The following is a 25,704-nucleotide window of genomic DNA, read 5'->3' on the forward strand; positions in this document are numbered from 1 at the left end:
AGTATAGCCCACAAGTGTATAGTAGAAAATACCCAAAAGAAAGAGTAACATGAATTACAATAAGAATAAAATACATTTATCAAAAATTAGTAGGATACATATAAATCCCCAGTGGGAAACACAAACTACTTAGCCACACACTGAACCCGACGTTTCGCTCACTGCTTCATCCGGGGCTTCAAAGCAGTGAGCGAAACGTTGGGTTCAGTGTGTTGTTAAGTAGATCATGTTTCCCACTGGGGATTTATATGTATCTTACTCCTTTTTGATAAGTGTATTTTATTCTTATTGTAATTCATGTTACTCTTTCTTTTGGGTATTTTCCACTATACACTTGTGGGCTATACTCCACAATCTGAGGATGGATCATAACATGTCTTTCCCTATATTATGTACTATCCATTTTTTATCTTAGCCCCCGCTCTTAGTCTTGATCCACTGTGATTATTATCACTGTATTTGTGATTTTATTATCTAGTTTTTATGCTTTTTGTACTAATAAAATATTTATTGATCCGCAAACGTTTGTGTTCTTTTTGTTATGAAATTCTGTTAACATTGGGTCAGTTATCCTAATAGGGGTTTATTTCATTGTTTAAGGCTGATAACAGCCAACAATTGTCTGACAGCTATAATATACTGTAACTGTGGCCTGCTTTAAGTTTTTACAATGTATTATGATATGTTGCAATGCATAATAGGCCTCTAGTTTAGATGTTATAGTGTATCTGTCAGCACAATGACAACATTTGTAGTAAAATGTTACGGCCCTGTAATTGAATGCAGCACTGGATAAGGCATCGGCTAGCGTAAAACCAGTACAAGATAAGTAAAGAAATGCTACTCAACGTTATTGGACATTGTAATGAAAAGTAAACTGTATTATGATTTTTAAAAGTTAATCTATACCAAAATTTACTGGATATGCTGTATGTATATTAGGGAGTTGAATCTGGACCGGTGCAGGGAAAACAAATTCCTCTTGGCTGTTTTTCTTGGTACCAACAGCGTATACAACATATCATAACTGCATTGAGAGTGAAGATAACTGAGTAAACATTTAAAGGGTACCTGTAAACATGGACTATTGCCAAATTCCATTTTTCAGTTTGATGTGGAATGTCACATACTAACTGGGTGGTACATTTCCTTTGGCAACTATATAACATTTAGTGAGTTCCATGCATGAGCCCCTTTCTAATAAATAGGACTTGTGTCTGGCATCTTACGGTTGCTTCAGAAACCTGACAGCCCAGCATGGACTGCATCTTTCCATGCCTAGTAATTTAAGTTTACAGGTGCCCGTTAAATAATGTGTACATGACACGTGACTGAATATCTTAGGTTATGTAACTGCTAAAATCTTTTTGTTGACATTAGCCAGATCAGTTCTGAATTTCGTTGGGGTCACTCCACTAAAAATAATGTTTTGCTTTGAATGGTGTTGTTTATGTTAAACTGCACATAACCACAAATAAAAATCTTGTTTACCTCATTTGATACATAATAAAAAAAAATTCCTAAGAAGGTCTGTAGTAAAGCCTCACCACTGAACTAAAGAGAATGAGTGCACATATTAACAGCTCCCCAAAAATGCTAACTGGGGCTGTAAAACTGTATAACTAGCATGCTATAGAACTGTGATGAGACATTTGTAAAGGTGGTGGATTCCCTTTCAAAACAATTGAGTTTTAAAAATTAAAGCAATGCACAACTTCTATAACAACATATTGTGATATATGTATAGCTTTTGTTTGGTACTTAAAGGGGTACTCCGGCACTAAGACATCTTATCCCCTATCCAAAGGTTAGGAGATAAGATGCCTGATCTCGGGGGTCCCGCTGCTGGGGACCCCCGTGATCTTGCACGCAGCACCCCGTTACAATCAGTCCCCGGAGCATGTTCGCTCCGGGTCTGATGACTGGCGATCACGGGGCCGGAGCATTGTGACGTCAAGGCTCCGCCCCATGTGACATCATGCTCCGCCGCTCAATGCAAGCCCATAGGCTTGCATTGAGGGGGCAGAGCGTGACGCCACATGGGGGCAGAGCCGCGACTTCACAACGCTACGGACCTGTGATTGCCAGTTATCATACCTGGAGCGAACCGAACATGCTCTGGGGACTGATTGTAATGGGGTGCCGCATGCAAGATCACGGGGGTCCACAGTGGCGGGACCCCTGCAATCAGGCATCTTATCCCCTATCCTTTGGATAGGGGGTAAAATGTCTTAGCGCTGGAGTACCTCTTTAAGATCATTTGTCAAAGCAGGTTTAAAACAATTTGTCATAAAATGTTCTACAATGTATTTATTTTTGTCCTACATTATTACTCAAAAGTTGGCAAATTATCTCTCCTCCAAAAGGGTTAGGAAAGCTAACTGCATACTTTTTTCCCATGGAACATTGCCAGTAAAAAGGTCTCTATACACCACTGCACCTATTCAGTTGAAATCCACAATGAACATTGATGTCTCAGAAGTGGTCAGAAATATAGGGAGAAATTTTATAAAATCTGTGCAGCGGATAAGTTGACCAGTTGCCCAAAGCAACCAATCAGATTGCTTCTTTTTTTTTCACAAAATGAAAGATTTGATTTGATGATTTTGACATTTCCACCATAGAGAATGAATTTGACACTTAGATATTCAAGACTACTTTGAACCCCAATGCACCCATGTACCCCCAGTTGGAGGAGGGGTAATTGATGAACTATCAAATATCAACTGGCCCAATGAGTCACAAACCACCCCTATGGCAAGAACCCCAACCCAATCCCCCCCCCTCCCTGCTAAAACTCAACTCTAAATGTGTACAACTAAATAGACAAGTGGGGGGGGGGGGTTATAGGTATGCCCTTTGAGCCAGTTGATGTTGTGTTGATGATACATAGATATTTGTATCAACTTCATATCAGACCCAGCACCTTTGGAATAGAATATATTGGATATTAGAAAGTACTAAAAGAAACACATCCCTCCCCACTCAACTAGCACATCCTACCATGTATGACCATAGTGTACATTGCAGGTATTTTATGAATTACATAGTACAACTTGGTCTCTTTATAAATGCTCATATATTTATCTGGTATCAATGTGAAATGCAATGGTCAGTGACTGAATATTTGTAGCTCTATCTCTCTCTAAAAATGTGTGTCCACCTGTGGCTGAAAAGAACACTTCCCCATTTTGTTTTTGTTTTGTTTTTTTTTTCCTTTCTTCTATGGTCGGATTAGCAAGTCAGCACTGTAAGTACCAAACCACAAAAAAATTCCAGGAGTTGTTACTTTTATGTACTACTGAGAACAGTGTCGTCTTGTGGCCGTTCTCGTAGATTGTGTTGGTTTAACAAGCGTCCAACCCTTTTGTCTTGTTGTTTTTTTTGTCTTTCCTGCCCCCTGTCCCCTTGTCCCCACAGGCTGTGCGTTTGTTACATTTTCTACAAGGGCAATGGCACAGAATGCAATCAAAGCCATGCACCAGTCTCAGACCATGGAGGTACTGTATCATCTGCCCTTTCTTTGTTTTCTTTGTGCAAATGATTGGGTAAAACGAAAGTCATTCTCTCTTGTTCAGACTGTTAACATGACAATCACAGATGTAAAGACCCCAGACCTCTCCCGAACACTCATTACACCATTCATTGAAGCTTTTTCATTGCAAGTGATAGGACTGCCAGGTCACATAGAACTACATACTCCAGATTAATTCAGGTACAACACATCCAATCTGCACATCCATTTTAAATACAAAGTGGCTGGATAGTAAAGGCATACCAAAACAGAATTATATTTGTTCCGAGTAGATTAAATAGTTCCTGTTCTCTGTTTCCATTTCCCATTTATATAGCGCAAGACAGTACTAGTTAGAACCTTTAGGACTGTCTAGGTGAGAAAGTTGATGAGTAGTCAGAGTTATATCATTCAGAGATGTCTAATGTTTCCTGCCAGACAGATGTTTGGGGAAACAATGGACACGTTGGATTGATCCTTTGTGATAAGCAGTTGTTAGATATATCTTGATATTGCTCATTCCCCCTATTAAAATAACACAGCGAAATATCAAAAATGTTTCCATTTAATTAAGTCTTTCCGCCTAAGGCAATTTTCTGCCTGTACATTCCAATTCTAACAAAACTGAAATAGAGGGTGCAATTGCATCTGCTAAATGACCTTCCAAAGTGCCTATTGATGGGCAGAAGCTGTGACCCCATACTAGTCACCCATTATGTATTACACTGACTCTCCATAACCAAACCATCTCTAACCTAGTGATCTCTTTTTTTCCTCAAAAATGGGACTTGAAAAGCCAATGGTTGATTAATATCATCCCTTTTCTGTTAAGTAACCTTGCAATTACCAGTCTTGAGGTCACCTCGGTTCAGTAGTCCTGAGTCAACAGCCAGCAGGTGGCTTCTCGAGAGAGCTTCCTATTTTAAATCACCAGTGACACCTAGTTTTTCACTTTTAGTCTCAGGACAAACCAGCCCTTAAATTCTAAACTGCACATTTTTATTTTAAGCCCAACTAGCTATTGTTTTAACAGTATATCTCTTTAAAGACTAATAAAAAAAATCCTGGGAGACTGGTATATCAATAAAATAAGCCTCTAAAAGAGATAAACCAAGAGGAAGAAATCTCTAGGAAATAACATACCAGTACAAAAATAGAACTCTACACAATTTATATTCCTGAAAACTAAGATCCAATCCGATTCATGTCTGTCACTTATCCTAATGTCCTTTGTTTATGGAGCATGTCATATCGGCCTCGAGATATTTGAAATATGGTGTTAATCTAAATGCCGATGAAAAAAAATGTCTACAAATCCAGTGCCGCATTGCCACAATACCACCTGTGCTTGTGGTGCAATTATCCCAAACATTAAAAAGAAAGGTTCGTTTTGAAACAGAGCGCTGACTTCTAAAATTACAGCTTGGCCCGCTGCGGCCGCACAATTATATCTTTGAAATCCTACACAGAAAATTGGTTCCCACTTTATCAAAGTGATATTTAAGTTGTCTAAGCTAAGGCATCTTTTTAACTACTTCGGCAGAGGAAGAATCTTAGATTTAAAAGCTACAAATATAGAAGCACAAAAGCCTATAAACCGCAAGACAAATGACACTAATATTTTTCTGGCATTGTAAGGCAATCTTGTACACGCTGCACTTTCTCATATAGATACATTTTCATTGTATCTATATACACAAAGGTAGATGATAAAATCTCACCATAGCGATATGTCTAGTAAATCTGCACAGGCCATATCTAGTAATACAACCCCCTGTGATCAATCACGCTTTCTAGGAATTCAGTTATGCTCTGCCAGGTCCACAGCTCTGTTTGTTGCTTTCAATGATCATAGAAAAAAATGGAGAAAACTCTACCTTAAACAAAAATACACACACACACACACACACACACACATATATATTAATTTTTTAACAAACATAGTTTATTTAAAAAGAAATTAACAGTAAAACATCTGCATGTTTATAGTGTGAGCTATATAGTATTGTTGCTTTTGTAGAGGTGGATTCCCCAGTTTCTCATAAACCCTGATACCCAACATTATTATATAATGCTCTCAGATAGAGAAGCTTCTGGTCTGTAAGTGATGAGCAGAAGTAATTTCTACTTGTTACATACTGAGCTGCTTCCTCTATTCTGTTGCCAAATATTTTGTGCCTTGGCTTTAATTTTGTCCCATAGTTTCACATTTCAAGCCATGCACCCTTTATGCCATTCCACACCACTCTTTACCCCTTCATTTTGAATGAAACACAAAACATGTTTAAAACATATCAAATATGTCACAAGGCATGCATGCTTGTTTTTTTTTTTTTATTTGGCCTAAATTGAGCCAGAATTCTGGCATATTTGAAGTCGTAACCTTCCCCCACTTTATTGTCACTCCTCGCCTTCCAGATGAGTTTAAAAATATCTCCCATTATAAACATGCTTGCTTTCTTCTTGAACTATAAAGGGTATTCTGGATATAGACATCTTATCCCCTATCCTTTGGAAGATGTCTGATCGCAGGGGGCCCGCCGTTGAGCCCCCCACAATCTCTGTGCAGCATCCGCATTCTATGCTGTGCTGCAGCTCCAGTCTCGGAAACCTCTGTGTTTCCGGGACTGGAGACGTAACATCACACCAGGCCCCCTTGTGATGCCACATCATGCCACCTCCATTCATGTCTATGGGAGGGGGCAAGCGGCCACCATGCCCCCTCCCATAGACATGAATATTAAAGTATTTAATAGGCCCAATTAGTGTTGAATTAGAATTATCTGTATCATTTTTGTTGCACTAATATATATTATCTCAAAAAAGAACCAAGAAGTGCTCTGTAACATTGTATTGCCTTCTCCTGGGTAGTGAATAGCTTGTGCAAGATGTGCAAAACAACAACAAGCGATAAACTAATGCAAATAAAAAATAGTTATTTGACAATAAGATTTATAATGTCTCAAAACAAACATTGGGAAGGCATATAAAGCATCCAACACAACTTACAGTAAAGCAATGTATAGACCCCAGTCACACATTCTTTTCTAACCATGGATCTGTTATTTTATAATATTGTTACAAAACACATAATTACTACACTGAGATTTACCGCCCTCTAGAGGTAAAAGGGAACATAGTTATCCAGCAACAGAACACTAATACATCACCTACACTGGTAAAGGGGAAGACAAGCATATTCCACACAATATATTTAGTCTGTGATTTTGTCATGGTTTTTCTGAATTTTGCACAAAAAACAGTAATATTGCAGCTTATGTTACTGATTGATTTCAGCATGCACGTATACTGTGTTCTGTATAGTGTAATTTTGTGTATAATAATTTTCTTGGTTATGATCGTGATGTTATGTGCAATGTTTTGAAATCAAAACCTGTCAAAATACTTGCATTTCTTCTCTTGCTTTCTTTTTATGTATGTTTGTTTGCAATGCTAGTGTCTCCCAGAGCATGTTGGGTACTATATCATCATTATGGCATCATGTTGTGACCCATTAATCTGTGGCTTTGTTAAATGAGAGATAAAAAAGCACAGTGCATGAAAAATGTCATAATTTAATTGTTTTCCGTTTTCCAGATGTAATGAGATTGGCATCGTAAATCTATCTTCTTTTGTGAGAAGCACTTTTGAACTTTGGTTGAAAATCTTCAACTTGTAATCACAATTCTTTCTTCCAGTGTATTGCCTTCATGGCTTTAGAATACAAACAAACCTTAGCAAGAGCCACCCACGTTTCATGGTTAAATAATGCCAACAGCTTTATATATAGTCATATGCAAAGATATACTTTGTTCCCTTCATATAGATTTAGGAATGTATTTTCTATAAGCAGAGAGGATTCCTCCACTCTGGACCCTGAGATAAAAAGTCAGGCCCCAGCCTGAGAACAATGTATGCCTAAGGCTAAGTTTCCATTTTCTTTTTTTCTCTAGTGGTTTTTGTAATACTGCCACTGCAGTTTTTGAGCCAATGCCAGAAGTGTATTCAAAAGGAATAGGACATATAAAGGAAGGACTTACACTTCTCCTCCATTATGGATCCAATTCTGACTTTGGCTCAAAAACTGCAGTGGCAGATATCCAAAAACTGCCAGAAAAAAAAACAAGTGGAAACTTAGCCTAATGATTTTGATAGGTACTCAACATTGTCAGCTGATACATAAACATAATGGATTTCTGAAGAATATGGCTGATCACGGTCTGTTTCTAAGACCCCCATACACATTAGAAAAAAGTCTGCTGAAACTGCCAATTTTGGTAGGATCATCAAACAGTCTAATGTGCATGGGCTCCTCCTGACTTTCCCCAGCAGATAAGGCTGGGAAAAAGAAGGTTCGGGCATTCTCAATTCCAACTTCGGTTAATTTTGTGACCGGACCTAAAACCGCGGGATACCACAGTTTTAGGTGCAGTCAGAAAACCAGATACGGGGCAAAAATGAACCGAACAGAGTCACTGTTTGACTCTGGTTGGCTCATTCACTGTTCAACTCCGGTCGGATCCGGTTCCCATACAGTGAAGTTGTAGTGTGAACCCACCCTTATTCAAAGTCACAGATGTAGAAACACAAATTGTGCAACGGATATATGGTTAAACTACAGTATGTATTGTATTCATTAGTTGATCTAAAGGGAGTACAGAGGTTGTAGTTGCAACTGGGCCCTGATGTCTGAAGGGGCCCATAGGCCTTAATATCATATAAGAAGACATCATCATTATACCTTTTACAGTAGGTCAGAGGCCCTATTACAGCTTTTGCATTGGGGACCCAGGGGCTTTAGGTTACACTCTGTGTCTATTGATACCAGTTCTACAATGCTAACAATTGTAATATATTTCTATTGCTTTCACTTCACACTCTTTCTCTACAGTGAATGTATATACTGTGTGGTTGGATGCACGCTCTCATATATCGTATGCTTAGCTAAAGGAATCGTGATTTCAGCCCCTATATCCAGTTTAGAAAACAATGAGCCAGTCTTCCAGGCATTAAACTGTCTCCAAGCAACACATAAAAAGAGAAAAGAGTGTGAAGTGAAAAGGAAACTATCCAGACATTGTATTCATTAAGACTATTATGTTATTAGCTGTCGAGGACAAGCGTTATCTGTTTTCATTGTATTCTTCTCAATAAGCATCTAGAAACATCTGTAAAATTTCAAATACTTTCACCAAAAATCTGACCTTGCCATTGAATTTGTCTCATCTATTGGTGTGTATTTGTATAGTCTCTATGGATTAGGTGACTGTAATGCATGGGGATCACATGTAATATATCTAGCTCACAAATACACACCGATGGATGAGACAGTTTTTTATGCTATCATACACTAAATAAATTACACCAGTCATATGGGAAAATCACTTCACTTTTTTTTGTCACGCAGCTTGATAAATCTGGGCTATAGACTATCTAGCATAAATATCTAAGGGTAGGGTTACACTGCTGATGAGCCAATGACCATCACTAGAGTGAGCTACCTGCTGCGTCCATGTGTCCAGGGATCTGTAGTAAATGGGACCCGCATATGCAGTTTACTCACAAACATTGCGGTTGCTCCCCACTGCTCCCTGAGCTAGGCTAAGAGCGGGCGCGATGTCTGAGAGTAACCTGCGCATGCGGGTGCAGTTTAATACAGACTTGAAGACCCCTGTGTGTCTGCTCATAGCAATGGATTGCTGCTATGAGCAGACACGCAGGACACATGAGTGACACATCAGGTAGCTCACACTAGTGATGGTCATTTGCGCATTCGCAGCATGAGCAATGCTTTGGATGTGCTCTGTGTGACCCTACCCTAACAACATAATCTGTAGATCCTTAGGCTATTGTCATCCAATATGTTTTGAGGCTTAATAAAACAAGCAAACTGGGCCTCAAATATTAAGGTTTTATTGCTTTTCAGAGTATTTTCATGCACCATTTTGATTTTGGAAGGAATTTTGGCACTTTTTATTTAGGTACGTTATATGGATTTGATTATGTTGACACACTAAAAAAAGCACCAAAACTGCTGAAAAATTGGCTATATTACATAAAAATAAGATTTTTGCTTAGGCTGGGTTCACATATGTCCGGCATCCGTCATTGGTGAACTCAGCCTATATCTTGACACAACTGATGACAACTTGTCATCAGTTGTATGGCATCTGGGGTCCATTGTTTCTGGGCAACGGACAGGGGAACGCAGAAAGCTGGGTTCCCCTGTCTGGTGCCCTCCGGTGTGTCCAACCACCTAGCATCAAATTTGAGACGCTGGATGATTGTAAACTGTCCCATTCAAATGAATGGGATCAGTTTCCCTCCGCTGCATGCAGCAGGGAAACTGTGCCAGATGCTGCACATATGTGAACCCAGCCTTACACGGCCATAATAATGTTCATCAAAAACTTGGTGTAATCTGTGTATTATAATATGGCTGTTTTATGGTTCAAACACAACTCAAAAACTGTGTGAACATAGGCTTAGGGTATTGTCACACATACATAATCTGCTGCATATTTTGTGCAGCTGTTTTTGCTACCCATTGAAGGTAATGGGTAGCAAAATCAGCTGCACAAAATATGCTGCACAAACATGCAGCATATCCTGTACATGTGAACATACCCCTATACAGAAAGGCTATAATTTCTTAGAAAGCAAAACATGACATACACTGGGTCAGAAAACTTTACTTTTATCCCATTAATGTGAAAGCAATTACAACTGCATGTAAAATGCTCAATGAGAAACATCAGGAGACCCCTCCTCTAAATACACATCGCACTAAATAAAGCGAGAATGGAAATCAAACACTGTGGCCCAGATTTATCAAACTGTGTGAGAGTGATATTCTCACAGCAACCAATCACAGCTCAGCTTTTACTTTACCAGAGCTTGTTAGCTGAGCTGTGATTGGTCGCTGTGGAAAAATCCCTTTACTTTTTCTCTCACATAGTTTAATAAATTTGGGCCTATATAGCATAATGTAAGATAAGATGCAAATGATTTTTTTTATATAAAAAGTTGTTACATAAAATTCTTCTTAAGCCATGTTCACATGGTGTAATTTTTGCAAAAATTCGGCACAAGAACCGCTGAGAAATGCCCAGCTTACAATGCATTTCCGAGCAGATTCCGCAGTAAGAATTTGCCATTTTGTCATTTCTTTCTATGGAGGCTGGAATTGGAATTTCCCTGGCAGATGTTTCTGCCATGGAAATTCCGTTGTGTGAAGAAGGCATTAGTTAAGAAATGTCTTCTCTAATGACTTCTGCACACAAATTGCTAAATATGAATAAAGTCTCATTTATTTCATGCTTGCTGAATAGGTGCTGGGACACAGTTAAAGGGTAGCTCCCACCATCCCTTTTTTTTCCCTCTCTGTCCCTGCCTATTTCCCATCTATCCCTAACCCCCTCCCCGCCTTTAATTTTTATTTTTACTGTATAAAAAATGCAGTTTTGTCTGCCTGGTAGTGTGCTCACTACAGGTAGACTTCCCCAGCAGGCGCGACGTCAATGATGCCTGCTGGGGCCGACACTTCCGCCCTTTGTTCATCTATACAGGGTGCCTCCAGCTGTTTCACCACTACAAATCCCAGCTTGCCCTGACATCTATTGGCTGTCAGGGCATGTTGGGAGTTTTGTCAATCTGGGCCAATGACATCCTTATACATTATGCATGTCACACTCCAGCCAATCACCAGCCTTAGTGGTCACAATTATAACTACGGTATATTAAATAAATGATTATGGTACTGTGGTTTATATATACTCCCAAGTAGCACAGAATAAAATACAGTTTTACAGTTTTAGCCACATAAAACAAAGAACTCTATAATACATCAATAAAGGAAACTTATGGCTGCTAACATGAAGAGAGGCAAAGATGGACACATTTAGCTGGTCAGTGAGGTTCAAACAGTCCTGGTCCTGGACACCTGTTTTAATTGATGTCCTTGTTGAGGTCATTCTGATGTTTCTCATGGCTATAATTAAAGACCAGGTTGGTAGTGTTGGCTATACGTTTCAAGTGCTTTACATGCAGTTTAAATTGGTTGTACATAGATACAGTAGAAGTGACTTTTTGTTTGAATCCAATGCCAGTCATCTATTTTTCTACTGTCCTTTTTAGGGTACGTTCACACGTATGCAGGATTCGAAGCACAGGATTTTCTGCTGCAGATTTCAATGTAAACTAAATGACTAAATGACTAAATGGTAGTTACAAATCCTGCGCATCAAATCTGTGCTAGATCCTGTATGTGTGAACATACCCTTATGCAGGATGTTGACTTGAGCATGAAATCAGGTCTATCTCTGCACCATGGCCATATGTTCAATAAGACACCTTCAGGCGGATGCCATATTCTGACCCCTAATAATTTCTTATTTTCTTGTCTAAACAGCTGTGTGGGTCTTATTTTTCAAATTATAAACTGTTTTTATTTAAACCAATTTTGGTATTTGGAACCTTTTGATCCCTTTTTAATCCATGTTTTTTAAGACGCAGAATCACGTAGCATGAATCTTGTGAAATTGACATCTCCCTAAAACTCAGATACACACCACTTTGAGATTAAAGGGGTACTCCGCCCCTAGACATCTTATCCCCTATCCAAAGGATGACGTAATGGCTCCACCCCTTATGACATCATGGCCCGCACCCTTAATGCAAGTCTATGGCGGGGGCGTGACGACCGCCACGCCCCCTCCCATAGATTTGTATTGAGGGGGCGGGCCATGACATCATGAGGGGCGGAGCAGTGACATAATGATGCTCCGGCCCCTGTATTGCCCGTCATTACATGCAGAGAGCGCGGTGCCGTAGTGGCGACTCTTTAAAGAGTGGCAATCTTATAGATAAGTCCTTATTTATGAAGCCTATTACATGGCTTGGTAATCATACGGGGGTGCTCAAACAATCGCTGGATTGTTTGTGCAGTCCTATGCTGTCATGAGTTTTTGGTTGCACGTGCCCTATTACACAGGAAAATGTGTAACCGACGGGAAATAATTTTTTGACAAGACGAACCGCAAAACAACAAGCATTTGCTCATTCATCTGCTGATTACTGATTGTATTACAAAGGGCAATATCGGCCTTTTTGGCCAATAACCACCCTGTGTATGATTCCCTTTACATATATCAGTTGTCCAGCAGTGTTTTCTTCCGGCGTGCATCGGCGTGGTAGAAACGATCACATTGATGTGAATGAGACAGTTCACAATCATCCAGCGTCTCAATCTGGTTGCCAGATGGTTGGACATGCCAGACCGTCATGCATCTTGCTGCGCTCCCCTGTCCGGCATTCAGAGATAGTGGACACCAGATGTTTAACAACTGAGGCATGTTATCATCAGTTGTAGCATCAATTGCATTGAGTTTTAGGCTGGGTATACGCTGGACATATGTGAACCCAACCTTTTAGGGTGCCAAGATTCACACTCCCTTCTAAAACAAAGTTACCTCCCACTGGACTATTGGGGATGGCATATAAACAAAATAAAAGGCCATTGTAATCACGACACCAGAGACTACAAACTAATACAAATTACTAATTTTTAAGATATTTTTTTAATTGGCCACAGGTCCTCATTTACAATTTGAAAACCATGCCGAATAGCATGTCTGCACAGTTTTAAGCTATGTCTTGGCTGCATGACAGCGACTACATGAGACCATACTCTCATAATTGGGGAAGTTTAATTTGTTAATGCTACTTCCCCTACGTATTAGGAATTGGTCATTAGACTGTACATATGCGGAATGGAGTCTTATTGTCTCCCGAACTTTCTGCCTTGAATCCATCGGAGATCAGGAAGAACACAGTCCGGCTAACAGGGAATTAATTAAATGTGTTTACTTGTGGCATTTTTGTAATGTGAGGCACTAATTAGTATTGATAATTGCAGTGACTAATACAGAACTTGTAACCCCTTGGAGCTTCGCCATTTCCCATTAAAAGTGCTTTGTGTCCAAAGCGTGCCTGAAAAGTACTTAGTCTGTCATTTATCCTGATGGCAGGTTTGCTTCCTAAGATAACAGTGTACACGTCCCTTTGTGACTTTAACCCTGCTGGTATTTTCTGTGTTTAATACCATTGTAAACTGTCTAGCCTCTGCTCTTTTTATATAAAGAACAAAACAAATAAATGATTATATGATGGTGATAAATTCCGAACCAGAGTAAAAAAAATAAATTCCATACCATCAGCGAACCCTGCAGTTAGGCAACTAGTCTGGTACATTTGGTTCAATAAATAAGTTGAATAAAATTCCCACGTGATAGATTACACTGACCATTTGAGTGCTTAGGTCAGACCACAGCATATATTTCTATCTGCTATGGAAGCAAAAGTGTGCTGACAAAATTCTGACTACCTGTTAGGTAAAGTCACTTTTTACATGTCTCTTATGCACATTGTTATTAAGGTAAAATATTAGGTTATGTCACACAGTGATGTAGCATGTGGGTTGTGGGCACCCACGACAAAGCAAAGTATTGTGCTCCCCCAACCTGGTATCTGAATATAACAGAGTGCTGACGGATACAGTGTATGCATTGCCTCTCGCCAAGGGTGCATGCCAGATTTTCTAAAGGGTTGGGGTTTAAAAAAATAAAATAATACAAGGATAACTTGTTACTAATACTAATATATTGTTAGGAAATAAAAACCACTATGCACAACCCAATATACCCCTATACAAGGGACAAATAACTGTGCCACCCCATGACCATTACCATTATTACCACACACATAGTGTTGGTATAGTAACAACATACTAATGCTGACCCAGCTCTACACAGGCTCTGCAGACCATTTAAGTAATTACAATGCGGTTACATTCAGTGACACACAGCTGATGTCTTCTTGGAGTCTTTTTTTCCCTTGTTTTCTGTCTGGCTCCAACCTCCATAAAGACTTATTCCTATGGCTTGTGTCCGCCAGACAAACACCTTAGGTTCCACACTTTTTCAGCCCATTCCCTATCTTTTCCCTACCCTTGGTGCCCTGCATAGTATTAGTGAGGAGGAAAGTGGGTTGATGGGGAGGGGCAGTGGTATTGCATAGGGGTGAGTAAGTAAATCCCATCAATAATAGCCCCAGCATTAGATAGATAATTCCCCCATTAGGCAGGTGCCCCAGTAGGAAGATCATCCCTCCTCATTAGGTAAGTAATTTCCCCTTAATAGAAGTCCCCAGTGGATAGATAACTCCCCTCATTAGGTAGAAGCCCCCAGTAAGTAGATAAACCCTCCCCCATCCCAATTGAATCAAAGAACTCCCAAGGAGGTATAGGTAAACTATTCCTTCCCCTTCCTTTCAAGGATGACCATAGTTGGAAGGTAATTTTCCCTACGAAATTTTTTTTTTTTTTTTTAAACAAACTCACCTTCCACCCGGGCCCTTTTCGACACAGCTTTTTGCTCCATCACCCAGAGTGGCCCAGAACATCTCCAGCAGGCTGCGAATAATGAAATGGCGTCATTGCAAGTGGACCTCAGAAAAGGTTCTGTGCTGCTGTGCAGTACAGGAGCAGGAAATCGGGACAGAACAGAAGTGCCTGCTCCTGCAAGTACATTCTGTAGCACACTGAGCTGTTGGTGAAATGTATGTACGGGAGCAGGTAATCCTGTTTATTACTGGACTTTCTGCTTCTGTACATTACTGTATTTACTGTATTATGTGCCCCTGCAAATGCGAGTAAAGTGAGTGGATATGCATACAATACATTTTGCACCCTGGGCTACCAGCCCCAACCCTACCTCCATGCTACACCACTTTACATGAGTGTTACATATAATGAGATCATATCACATTACTAGAAAACCATGTCACCTATGGTGAGATCATCCTACATTGGCCATATAATATAGGAAATACTAATTGCTGACATGTAAGGTATTACTTATGCCATGCATTCAGTTCTAACACTTAAACTACATTTATGGTTATCCTATTAGGGGACAGCTAGTTAGGACCTTATATACCACTATTCATCATGTTCATGTCAGTTACAAAGGTTACAGATGTAGCCCACATGCGCATTTGTGACATGATAATGGCCATTGGGAAGCAGTATGGAAGACAGTAGTTTGCTTTCCACTGTAAACCATCCTTGTTAATACAGCGGGCCAAAAATGATTGTTTGCGACAAAAGGGAACCTGTCATGAAAACGCTTTCTGATCTGAAATCAGATTACGAGCAGGGCAGACGGAGGAGAGTGATATATAATTTAAAGCAGGGATTTTATTCAATAAATTACAAGATTTATTACATCTTTTTGTAACAAAATATATACCGATCTACTCAAGTCCTCCTGCTCTATAACATTATGCCGACAAATCAAAATACTTGTGAAATGAAACAGGTTCTCCTTAACCCTTTCCCAACTGACATAAATGTACAGCATGGCTGCCATGGTAGTTAATGCCACATGCCCTACGTTTACAGTGTGGTATGCAGTGCATTGTGTCTCTGCGAAGCGAGTTCTCAAGATGTACTAATCTACTAATAGAGCCAAGTATTGCTTATAAAAGAGGGACACTTAAAAGTGAAGAACTAGTCCTCATACAGTCCTGTATGTGGGAAAATTAAATAGTTAAAGAGGTCAAAATAGAACAATTTATAAAATCCTTTTTTGTCAAAAAATGTTGAAGTTTTTTAAAGTAGTACAATAATAGAATAAAAAATACACTAGTTTTGATTCCATTGTAAACCATCCATGATAATACAGTGTAAAGATAAAGATTACATGTCTATTTTACCATGCTTTACATAAAAATGAAACCCTGTAAAAAAAATATATGTATTGCTTTTCCATATGTATACTGGTAAAATGAAAGATGTCATTACAAAGTACAACTGGAAAAATGAAAATAAATGGCTCTTAGATGTTGAGGAGGAAAAAATAAAGCACAAAAATAAACCCTCAAGGCCAAAAATGGACTGTGTCTTTAAAGTGTTAGAAGGCAAGGAGAAAAAGACAAAATACCAAAATAAAAATTGGTGGTGTCCCTAGGCCCAAAATGTGCCTGGTCAAGAAGGGTTTAAAAGAGGTTTACCCCCATAAACAACTTTTTATCAACTTTCCAGTGGATAAGTCCACCTAACTCAAGTCTATGGGGAGTGGGCTCAGGGGTGTACCTATAGAGAGTGCAGATGGTGCGGATGCACCGGGGCCTATGAGCCTGGTGGGCCCATAAGGTCTCTTTCCTATTGGATTAGACTAGTGCTTTTTATGAAGCATTATAGCTGCACGCCCTGCAACAGTTCTTGCATGTGGCTCAGCATCTTCAAGTTACGCCACTGTCTGGGCGCATCTTCGTCCTACTCTCCAGCCAAGAACGTAGGTTGGGGGGCCTTAATTCAGAGTCACAGAGGTGGCCCCCACCTACGTTTATTATGGGGCAGCCCCATATGTATTTATATATTTTATCAACATTATTTTTTACCCACCAGCAATATAAAAATATATCTTGACATAACAGTTTAAATGCTATAAAGTATATGCTAGGCCTGGTTCCTCTATATTTCATCTTTCTAAAACATATTTCATTCAACAGCAAAACACTTTCACATGTCATTACAATTCTCATAATATCATCTGCTTTTGAAATTCACAAACTTGTGAAATATGAAGCAGGCAGAGAAAAATGAATAAGATAGGTATACAATGAAGAAATTGTTTTTATGTATTGCATTGAGAGGGAGCTCCCAGAAATGGGATGTCAGGTTACAGTCAAGATATCAAGGCAAACTGCTTTGTATTTCAGTTTCATATATTTATGATAATTTTTTCTTTATTTTTTTTTGCTCCGTTCTAGCGCAGCCCCATCTGTCTGTTATCAAACCTTAAGATAAACTTCTTTTGTACCTGATTGTATTACATAATTACCGCTGTTTATGTCAGGCAGCATACAAAATAGATAATTCATAGGAGAACATTTCCTGGTACAAACGCATTGATTCTTTAGCTCAAATTATCTAACAAGTGGCAGGTCTCTAATCGGAAATATTTACTTCAATATATTTTGTGAACCTGCAAGTGGTAGTTATATTGAATGGCCTCATAACAGAGTGTTAAAATGCTTAAAGTGAAATTCAACAGAATATGGCATCCATGTATCAGTGCAGCATTACAGAATTTCATGGACAAGAGATACAGAAACTGAAGGTAGTGGAAACTACTAAAGCAGACCACCCAAGAGACAACCTAGAATTCATTTTTTGAGGGTCCCTCTTCTTCTTACCTGGATAGTAAAAGCAGGATACATTTACTGTCTGGTGACTGGATTCTTTTAGCCTGGTTTATATCGAGATAATATATATAGTTCTGAGACCCCCTTTAATGGTTAGTTATAGCCAGGTGAAGCACATGGCAGCACGCTTCACTCCCTGGGTGAGTACACAATCCAACAGACTGCAGGAGACTGGTTTCATTATAGTGTATGAGCATATTTCCTGCATTGGGCACCAAACCAGCTAGAACTGATAAAGGGAGGCACTCAGCACTAAAGGTCTCAGCACTAAAACTCGACCAGTCTTAACTTTCACATGTCTGCATGACATGTCAAAAGTTAATTTAAATGACAATTACACTTTAAACAATGTATAAATTAAATGAATAAGGCCTCATTCACATCCGACCAGTTTTTTTTTTTTTCTTAGCCGATCGGACCCTAAAACAGGTTGGATGCAAACGGCTACTATCGGGTCCCAATAGACCCCATTCACTTGCATAGGGTCCGTTGGTGATCCGGTAATTTTACAGGAATTTAGCGGAGAAAAAAATAGTGCTTACTCTATTTTTTATTTTTTTTTGCTAAACTCCCATGCTTCTGGCTGGATTGCTGACGGAACTCCAAATAGCGAAATCTGACAGCAATGTGAACAAGGCCTAATAAAGAATAATGTTAAGAACCAATAATCACATATTTTAATATATAATATCAGAACATAATATTTTGATATCTTGAGATGTGCAGTCCAGTGACTGATTGACAATGTTAAGTTGCCCTGCTAAATAAACTATAAAATTGGCCTCATGTGGGTACACATTAGCACTAGCTTTGCAGTGTACAATATACATATGAGCCAAGAGCATGGCCTCTGCCATGTGTTCCTTCTCTACCCATTGCTTTTAGCCTAATTTCCTAAATCAGTTCTGTGCTCTTCCATACACTTTCGGCAATTTCACTCTATTAGCTACCCTGCATTCAGTCACTCATGTCTCTCAAAGCCTGTACCATCCAACCTGCTTACCATGCACATGTGTCCTCTTCTTTCTCTATAGTGGCTCTATGGCTTGGTGGTGTCACTTCTGGCCAGGACCCCACCATTCTCAGTGTCCGTAGTGGCTGTCTGATGAGAGCAAGTTTGCATTTTCCTTTTTTTGGTGCAACAGCACTAAATGCATTGTATGAAAAAAAAGTTAATGCAGCCCTGGATCCAACCAGCCTTCCAGGATTTTTCCCAGTAGAGCCATGGGCCAGTCCATCCCTTTATAGGTCTATTAGTGAACATCACAAATCACATCACAGTGGTGCTCTATGGTAGGACCCCTGATCATGATTTTATATTACTTATCCAGTTACTATACCTGTTATATCGACCTACAGAATGGTACACTTTCTGGTGTAACCTCTTTAATGCTATTTGTACAGTGTTCATTATACATACTAAGGTGCTTCTACAAGATACCCAGCACTAAGAAGTGTGTAAGTTTAGTCATGTGGACTCCAGTAAGTAACCTATCCTACTTTATATTGTAGAAAAGTGGCAATCATGAAGTTCATGCTGTATACGTTGTTATATCCATTTTGTTGTGATCTGTCCTATTTTAGGGGTGTTCTTCACCAATAGTGGTGAAATTTGCTGATACACAGAAAGACAAGGAGCAGAGGCGTCTACAGCAACAACTAGCACAACAAATGCAACAGCTTAATACTGCCACATGGGGGAACCTTACTGGATTAGGAGGACTTACACCACAGTATTTGGCAGTAAGTAATGTGCGTGTCAACAATAAGAACAATTATGTTTGTAAAGTACTGTTTATGTTCCCTGATATGTTATGGAGGTAAAACCTCAGTGGAATGTGATAATTCAGGACATGCAAAATAGAAAAGATCCTATATACGTCTTCATGACTGAATTCTACATGTATACATACACAGATTGCAACTCCGCCATCAGATTTATTGGCTTTTACATCATTCAAATCACAAATTTGATCTGAAATGGTCTGAACAACATAGGTGCAGGCGTTTTAGAATGTCTAGGATTTTTTATTTAGTTGCTCCTCTTGGGTATTTATAATAAGAGGCCTTGGAATTATGTGTATTGCTTATTCCCTATGACAGAATTGAACATCACTGTATGAAAACATTACAGCAGTTAAAGGGGTTATCCAGGAAAAAAACTTTTTTTTTTATATCAACTGGCTCCAGAAAGATAACCAGATTTGTAAATTACTTCTATAAAAAAATCTTAATCCTTCCAATAATTATCAGCTGCTGAAGTTGAGTTGTTGTTTTCTGTCTGGCAATAGTGCTCTCTGCTGACATCTCTGCCTGTCTCGGGAACTGCACAGAATAGAAGAGATTTGCTTTGGGGATTTGCTTCTACTCTGGACAGTTGCCAAGACAGGTGTCATCAGAGAGCACTTAGACAGAAAAGAACAACTCTAGCTCATAAGTCTTGAAAGGATTAAGATTTATTTTATAGAAGTAATTTACAAATCTGTTTAACTTTCTGGAGCCAGTTGATATATATATATATATATATATATATATATCACACAGGAAAAAACGTCCGGCACTCGGGAAGATGCAGGTAAAACTTGTCAATGGCTTTATTCACACGCTTAAGGCAGGACACAATCTGACGCGTTTCGCACACTCAGGTGCTTGATCTACGACTAAGCACCTGAGTGTGCGAAACGCGTCAGATTGTGTCCTGCCTTAAGCGTGTGAATAAAGCCATTGACAAGTTTTACCTGCATCTTCCCGAGTGCCGGACGTTTTTTCCTGTGTGATTTCTACTAAGCCGGGAGCGGTACCGGTGTCCGTAGCACGAGATAGTGCAGCAAACGCGAGAGTGGTGAGCAGCCTGACTTTATCTGCATATATATATATATATATATAAATATATATATATATATATATATATATATATATATATATATATATATAAAATAAAATAAAGTTTTTCCCTGGATTACCCCTTTAAGAGGTACCAGAATGTGACATATACACAACACAGATACTTGCCCTGTGCAATATATGGTTGTCCCATGGTTGTCCTATACATTGGGGACTGTGAGGCAGGGGTAGGCTATGTACAGGCTTGAGTGTTATTGCATGGTTTACTTGCACTGCATAGTTCAGTGGATGCTGTAGGGAGAAAAGTTTTTTTTTTTTTTAATACGTCTTATTCAGAAGCTCTCTTATTCATGGAAACCTGTCACCATGAACATGTTATCCAACTTATCAGTAACATGTTATGGAGCAAGATTGGCTGAGCAAAATGATATATAGTATTGTAGGAAAAGATTCAATATAACTTATTGATTAAAATCATTCCTCAATCCAGGCTTAGGAGTCCAGTGGGCGGTCCTACTCAGTAAGTGATAGCCTTCCCTCTATAAGCATGCATAAAGAAAACAGTCAGTCACTGATCATTACCGCCCATTGGACTCCTAAGCATAAGAAATGCAGTATTTAATAGACTAAAATACAAGTGATACTGAATGTTTTCCCGCAATACTATGTATCAATCTGCTCAGCTCTTCCTGCTCTATAACATGATTCTGGCAGATTATTCTCCAAGTTTAACGTGACAGGTTTTCTTTAATGAAGTGCTAAATATAAAAAAATACCATTTTATATTCTTAATTTATAAAAAAAAATGTGAATTCAAATTACTGTTTGAAGAAGCGATTTTTGCTATTTATTAACATGGTAAGGTGGTCTGTGATTTACATACCACATATTTCATCAGTTAGTATAGCCCGATTAGTTGCCCTTTACTTTAAAATGCCATGAACCATTTAACAAAGGTACAGAGGTTGGAAAGAATAAGCCTTTTGTCACAATTCCAGAAAACTGCAAGACATTAGCCTACGCACTTCTTGTAACAAAGAAACACCTCCGGATGTCTTACCTGTTTAGAATTAGCCCACAGTAAATTATAACATGGATGTGGAACAACTAGTTTTCTGCAACACTGACATTTAATGAGTAATTAGTTTCTAACTCAAGGGGCCTTCAGGTTTATTAGTGTAAATCATAGTTAATGCTTCTTCAGTATTCACATAAGAGCTTTAGAAATTTCTATGGTTAAAACTTTATGGCGTATAATCATATAAATGTATGCTGGTACGTACCGATCCGGTGCTGCAGAAGCTCAGATCTCAGTCTCTTACTGAAAAGAAGACATTTGAGGAAGACGGGGAAAAAAATGTGACTAATCTTTAAAGATGAGTTATGGTAACTCCAATACTATGGAGGGCTTTAATTAGTCGCGCTGTGTCAGTTTAGATGTATTTAACACCTGGCTGTTAAAAAGACTAAATTGATTAATTGTTTTTAAAGCAGTCACTTTATTGAGTCCTCCTAGTGTGTGTGTTCCTTTCTATGCAGAGATTACACATTGATAGAGATTTACAGCTCTGACCCAGGGGATAACCTGTCCATCCGTGAGCAAAAAGTCTTTCAAAAATAGAATATATGAAAAGGGAAAAAAAAAAAAAAAGAAGCCCTGTGTGCAGCAACGCATATCAAGCAGCCAATTTGTCTCCTTGTGAATGTTTCATTGCTTGATTTCTTCTTCTTTTATGTACAGCTCCTGCAGCAAGCCACCTCCTCCAGTAACCTGGGTGCATTTAGCGGTATTCAGCAAATGGCTGGTAAGTGGAGAAAAAAGCATTTAATTTTAGCCAATTATGTCCTATTTTCTCCAGCTCTTAAGTTCTTTTTCACTAATGATGTTCTGTTAAAAAGGGACACCCCTCTGTTAAATTCTCAATTGAAACACTTGCTCTCTTAGAAATGGAAAATTGAACCAACTGCTCTGAGGTTGAACCAGTAGTTTATTCTGCATTAGTCACCCGCCATTTGTCCTAAGCAACCAATTGTAGAAGGCAGGAGAGCTTTCAGTCCCTGCAGCTGCATCATATTCTAATAATGGTGACGACAAAACAACCACAGGACCTCGGTTTAACTTCTATGGAGATTGCAATGTCCTGGCAACCCATTCAGTGACAACGCAGGCATTTTACAGAAAGAAGTGAACGCTGGGAAGAAAAATGTTCTGACCTTCTTTGACAGAAAATAAAATTACAGGCATCAAGTCGATATGGGATTAAAATCCATTTGAAGCCTTGCAGAGTGGACTGGTTGCAGAGGAAGCCCAGGCAACAAAATTACACAATTAATGTTTATTTGTCTTTCCTCCCCTCCCCCCCTCCAAAAGAAAAATCTAAAATTATCTTTTAGTTTCCAAAAAATCAAAGCCCGCCTGTATGTGAATGGCTGCGAGTTGAAGAATTTCTCTGTAATGAGCTCTGCCTGTTGTAGCTGATGTGTAGTGATTAGTGAAAGGTCATTCCCACTGTGTGACCTTCCATGCTGATATTCTAACTTAACATGGAGCCTGCAGAAGGCAGGACGTGCGGTAAATCAGAGCCTGGATGCCCATTATGCCTGCCGCGAAAAACTGCCAGAAAGCTTTCTGTTTGTTTGATGCAAAAGCAAAACAATTTGGAGCATTAATGTGGCTGTATTTTATTTTAATCATGACCCCCACTGTATGAAGGAATATGTAATCTGCACAAACAAGGACAAAACGTCCCATTTTTTTTCCGCCCTGGACTCTGTCATTCGCTGTTTTTTACAGTGCCCTGCCTACTTAATATTACAGGCTAGGTATGGCCTTTTGTTTGAGTAGCAGGTTCTTTTGTCCTTGCTGTGCAGTCATTTTACTAGTTATTTTTTTTTTCTTCTATGCTTTGCATTGTACAAGAAGCATTGCACTACAAAAAATCTTGCCTGTGAGTTAAAATTAAGTTGACAAGTGACAGGCAGAGCTCTGAGATGTGAAAGGAGTCAATTTGTTGACGTAAAGGTATAATCACATTTAAACTAGAACAGACTTACATTTTAAAGCAATGCTTTTGTGTAGCACACAAATTTTCTTTGGCAAGTCCATATTTTGCCTTTTTTGTTTTTTGTTTTAGTGGTGCAAAAAGTGGGTGAATATTTTAATGTAACCACAGAATTTCCATGATGCATAATGGCAGATGGTCAATAGAAATTGGGAAAAAATTTAATTGACCACAGTGATGATCATGTCCATATGTAGAGTCAATTGTCAGAGGAAAAAAATGGGCTTTAATATAATACATATATATATATATAGATATATATATATATATATATATATGTATATATATATATCTAGAGAGAGAGAGAGAGAGAGAGAGAGAGAGAGAGAGAGAGAGAGAGAGAGAGAGAGAGAGAGAGAGAGAGAGAGAGAGAGAGAGAGAGAGGAATTACTGGCAAACATCAGGTCATGATCCTGGAGATTGACATTAAAACGTCTTTACAAAAATTTGTAAGGAAAAATGTATCTTTGCAAAAGTAGTACAAAAATACAAACCCCGGGTCTCCAGAAGGGTAACTCCTAGGGGTGTGAATCGCCAAGAATTTGGCGATACAATTTGAATCGCAATACCAATGTGGCGATTCGATATATCCCGATATATCGCAATACCGTCTAGGTGACGATGTATCGCGATATATCCCGATTCTGTCTCAAAAACAATGTCTTTTACACTTTTATTAAAACTTTATTTTTTTTCTATACACTTTATTACGGTAGACTTTTCTGCGATCCATTGATAGAGCCTAGTCAAGCCAGGCTCTATCAATGACAGAGCCACGGGACAGCAGGAAGCAGAGGTAAGCCCTCCGGCTACCTCCACAGTGGATCGCCCGCCCGCGATCGCGCTGCGGTGGGGTGATCCACCCCACTAGCCCACCAGGGAGCATTCACAGATCCCTTTAGATGTCGCTGTCAGCTTTGTTAGCGTTGATCTAAAGGGTTAATAGCCAGCCACAGTGATCGCTGCATGCTGGCTATTAGCTGCGGCCCCGGCTACTGAAATCAGCCGGGGGCTGCAGAGTATGGAGCGGGCATGAGTCCGGAGCCCGCTCCATACACCCCTCTGAGCGACGCATGCTGGATATTAGCGGCGGTCTTGCATCAGCAGCCCCCGGCTACGGAAATCAGCCGGGGGCCGCAGAGTACGGAGCGGGCACGAGTCAGGAGCCCACTCCATACACCCAGAGCACCGCTGCGCTTGTCAGGTCAAGCCTTGCTTGCACCACAAATGTGGAATTTGTATCTCCTGACACCCGGGACAATAATATTTATTCAATTTATTTATTTATTTATAAATTTAATTTATTTATACAATCTTGTTGGAGAATTGGTGTATTTGCCTGTTTAGTGGATTTTTGAATGTTAAAAAGATGTAAAGATTTAATTACAGATTAGAACCTCATATATACAGTAAGTGTGAGAAAGGACAGGTCTATTTCTATAGCCCCACAGATAGCTCCACAGACCAATTACTAAGCATCCTGACTTTGGCGATTCTTCATGATTCAGATTATATTGGTCTAAAATTTTAAAAAGACTGGCCAACAGTGTAAATCTAGGTCTAGACTATAAAGTGTTTATGTATGAGATTTATCAAAGTTGCTCAGAATGCTTGATACATCAGGTGCTTCTTAAGACTGTCTAGTATACATTTACACCAGCTATTAGTTGGCTTAAACCTCACCAAAGTCTTGGCATGTGGTTTCACATCAGTGTTAATCCATGCTGGGTAGGGAAGAAAAAAACTGTCTGAAATACATATAAAATGTGGACAACAGTATTTAAGTAAGTTTTATGTTTCAAATTGCACCAGAATTTGGCAAAGTTCGAACACTGGTTTTGAGCTGCAAAAACAGCAGATAAAAATGTGTGCAAACAGTAACACTGCTAGAAATAATGCTCAAAAAACACCGTGTGACCACAGCCTTCTAGTGCATTTTGAACACTTAATCTGGGCCACTATTTTTAATTGTCAATGTTTAGTCGTCAGGTTAGTATAAATTTTACCATTCATGTA

The 25,704-nt window shown here is 39.2% G+C and overlaps 1 protein-coding gene across 27 annotated transcripts in view; it reads left to right on the forward strand.

The window, feature by feature from the left end:
- The window catches only part of CELF2 (CUGBP Elav-like family member 2), a 472,395-nt gene that overhangs the window by 389,400 nt on the left and 57,291 nt on the right, over window positions 1-25,704 (forward strand). For 12 of the 27 annotated variants that reach the window (XM_056573270.1, XM_056573271.1, XM_056573276.1 and 9 more), the window contains exons 6-9: window positions 3,239-3,250; window positions 3,421-3,500; window positions 19,367-19,534; window positions 22,368-22,431. In XM_056573270.1, the coding sequence (XP_056429245.1) occupies window positions 3,239-3,250; window positions 3,421-3,500; window positions 19,367-19,534; window positions 22,368-22,431 (324 nt within the window). The remainder of the gene's footprint in view (window positions 1-3,238; window positions 3,251-3,420; window positions 3,501-19,366; window positions 19,535-22,367; window positions 22,432-25,704) is intronic. The other 15 variants (XM_056573277.1, XM_056573282.1, XM_056573280.1 and 12 more) reach the window with 3 other exon arrangements.

The sequence above is a fragment of the Hyla sarda genome, chromosome 4 (assembly GCF_029499605.1).
Source record: "Hyla sarda isolate aHylSar1 chromosome 4, aHylSar1.hap1, whole genome shotgun sequence".
Lineage (NCBI taxonomy): Eukaryota > Metazoa > Chordata > Amphibia > Anura > Hylidae > Hyla > Hyla sarda.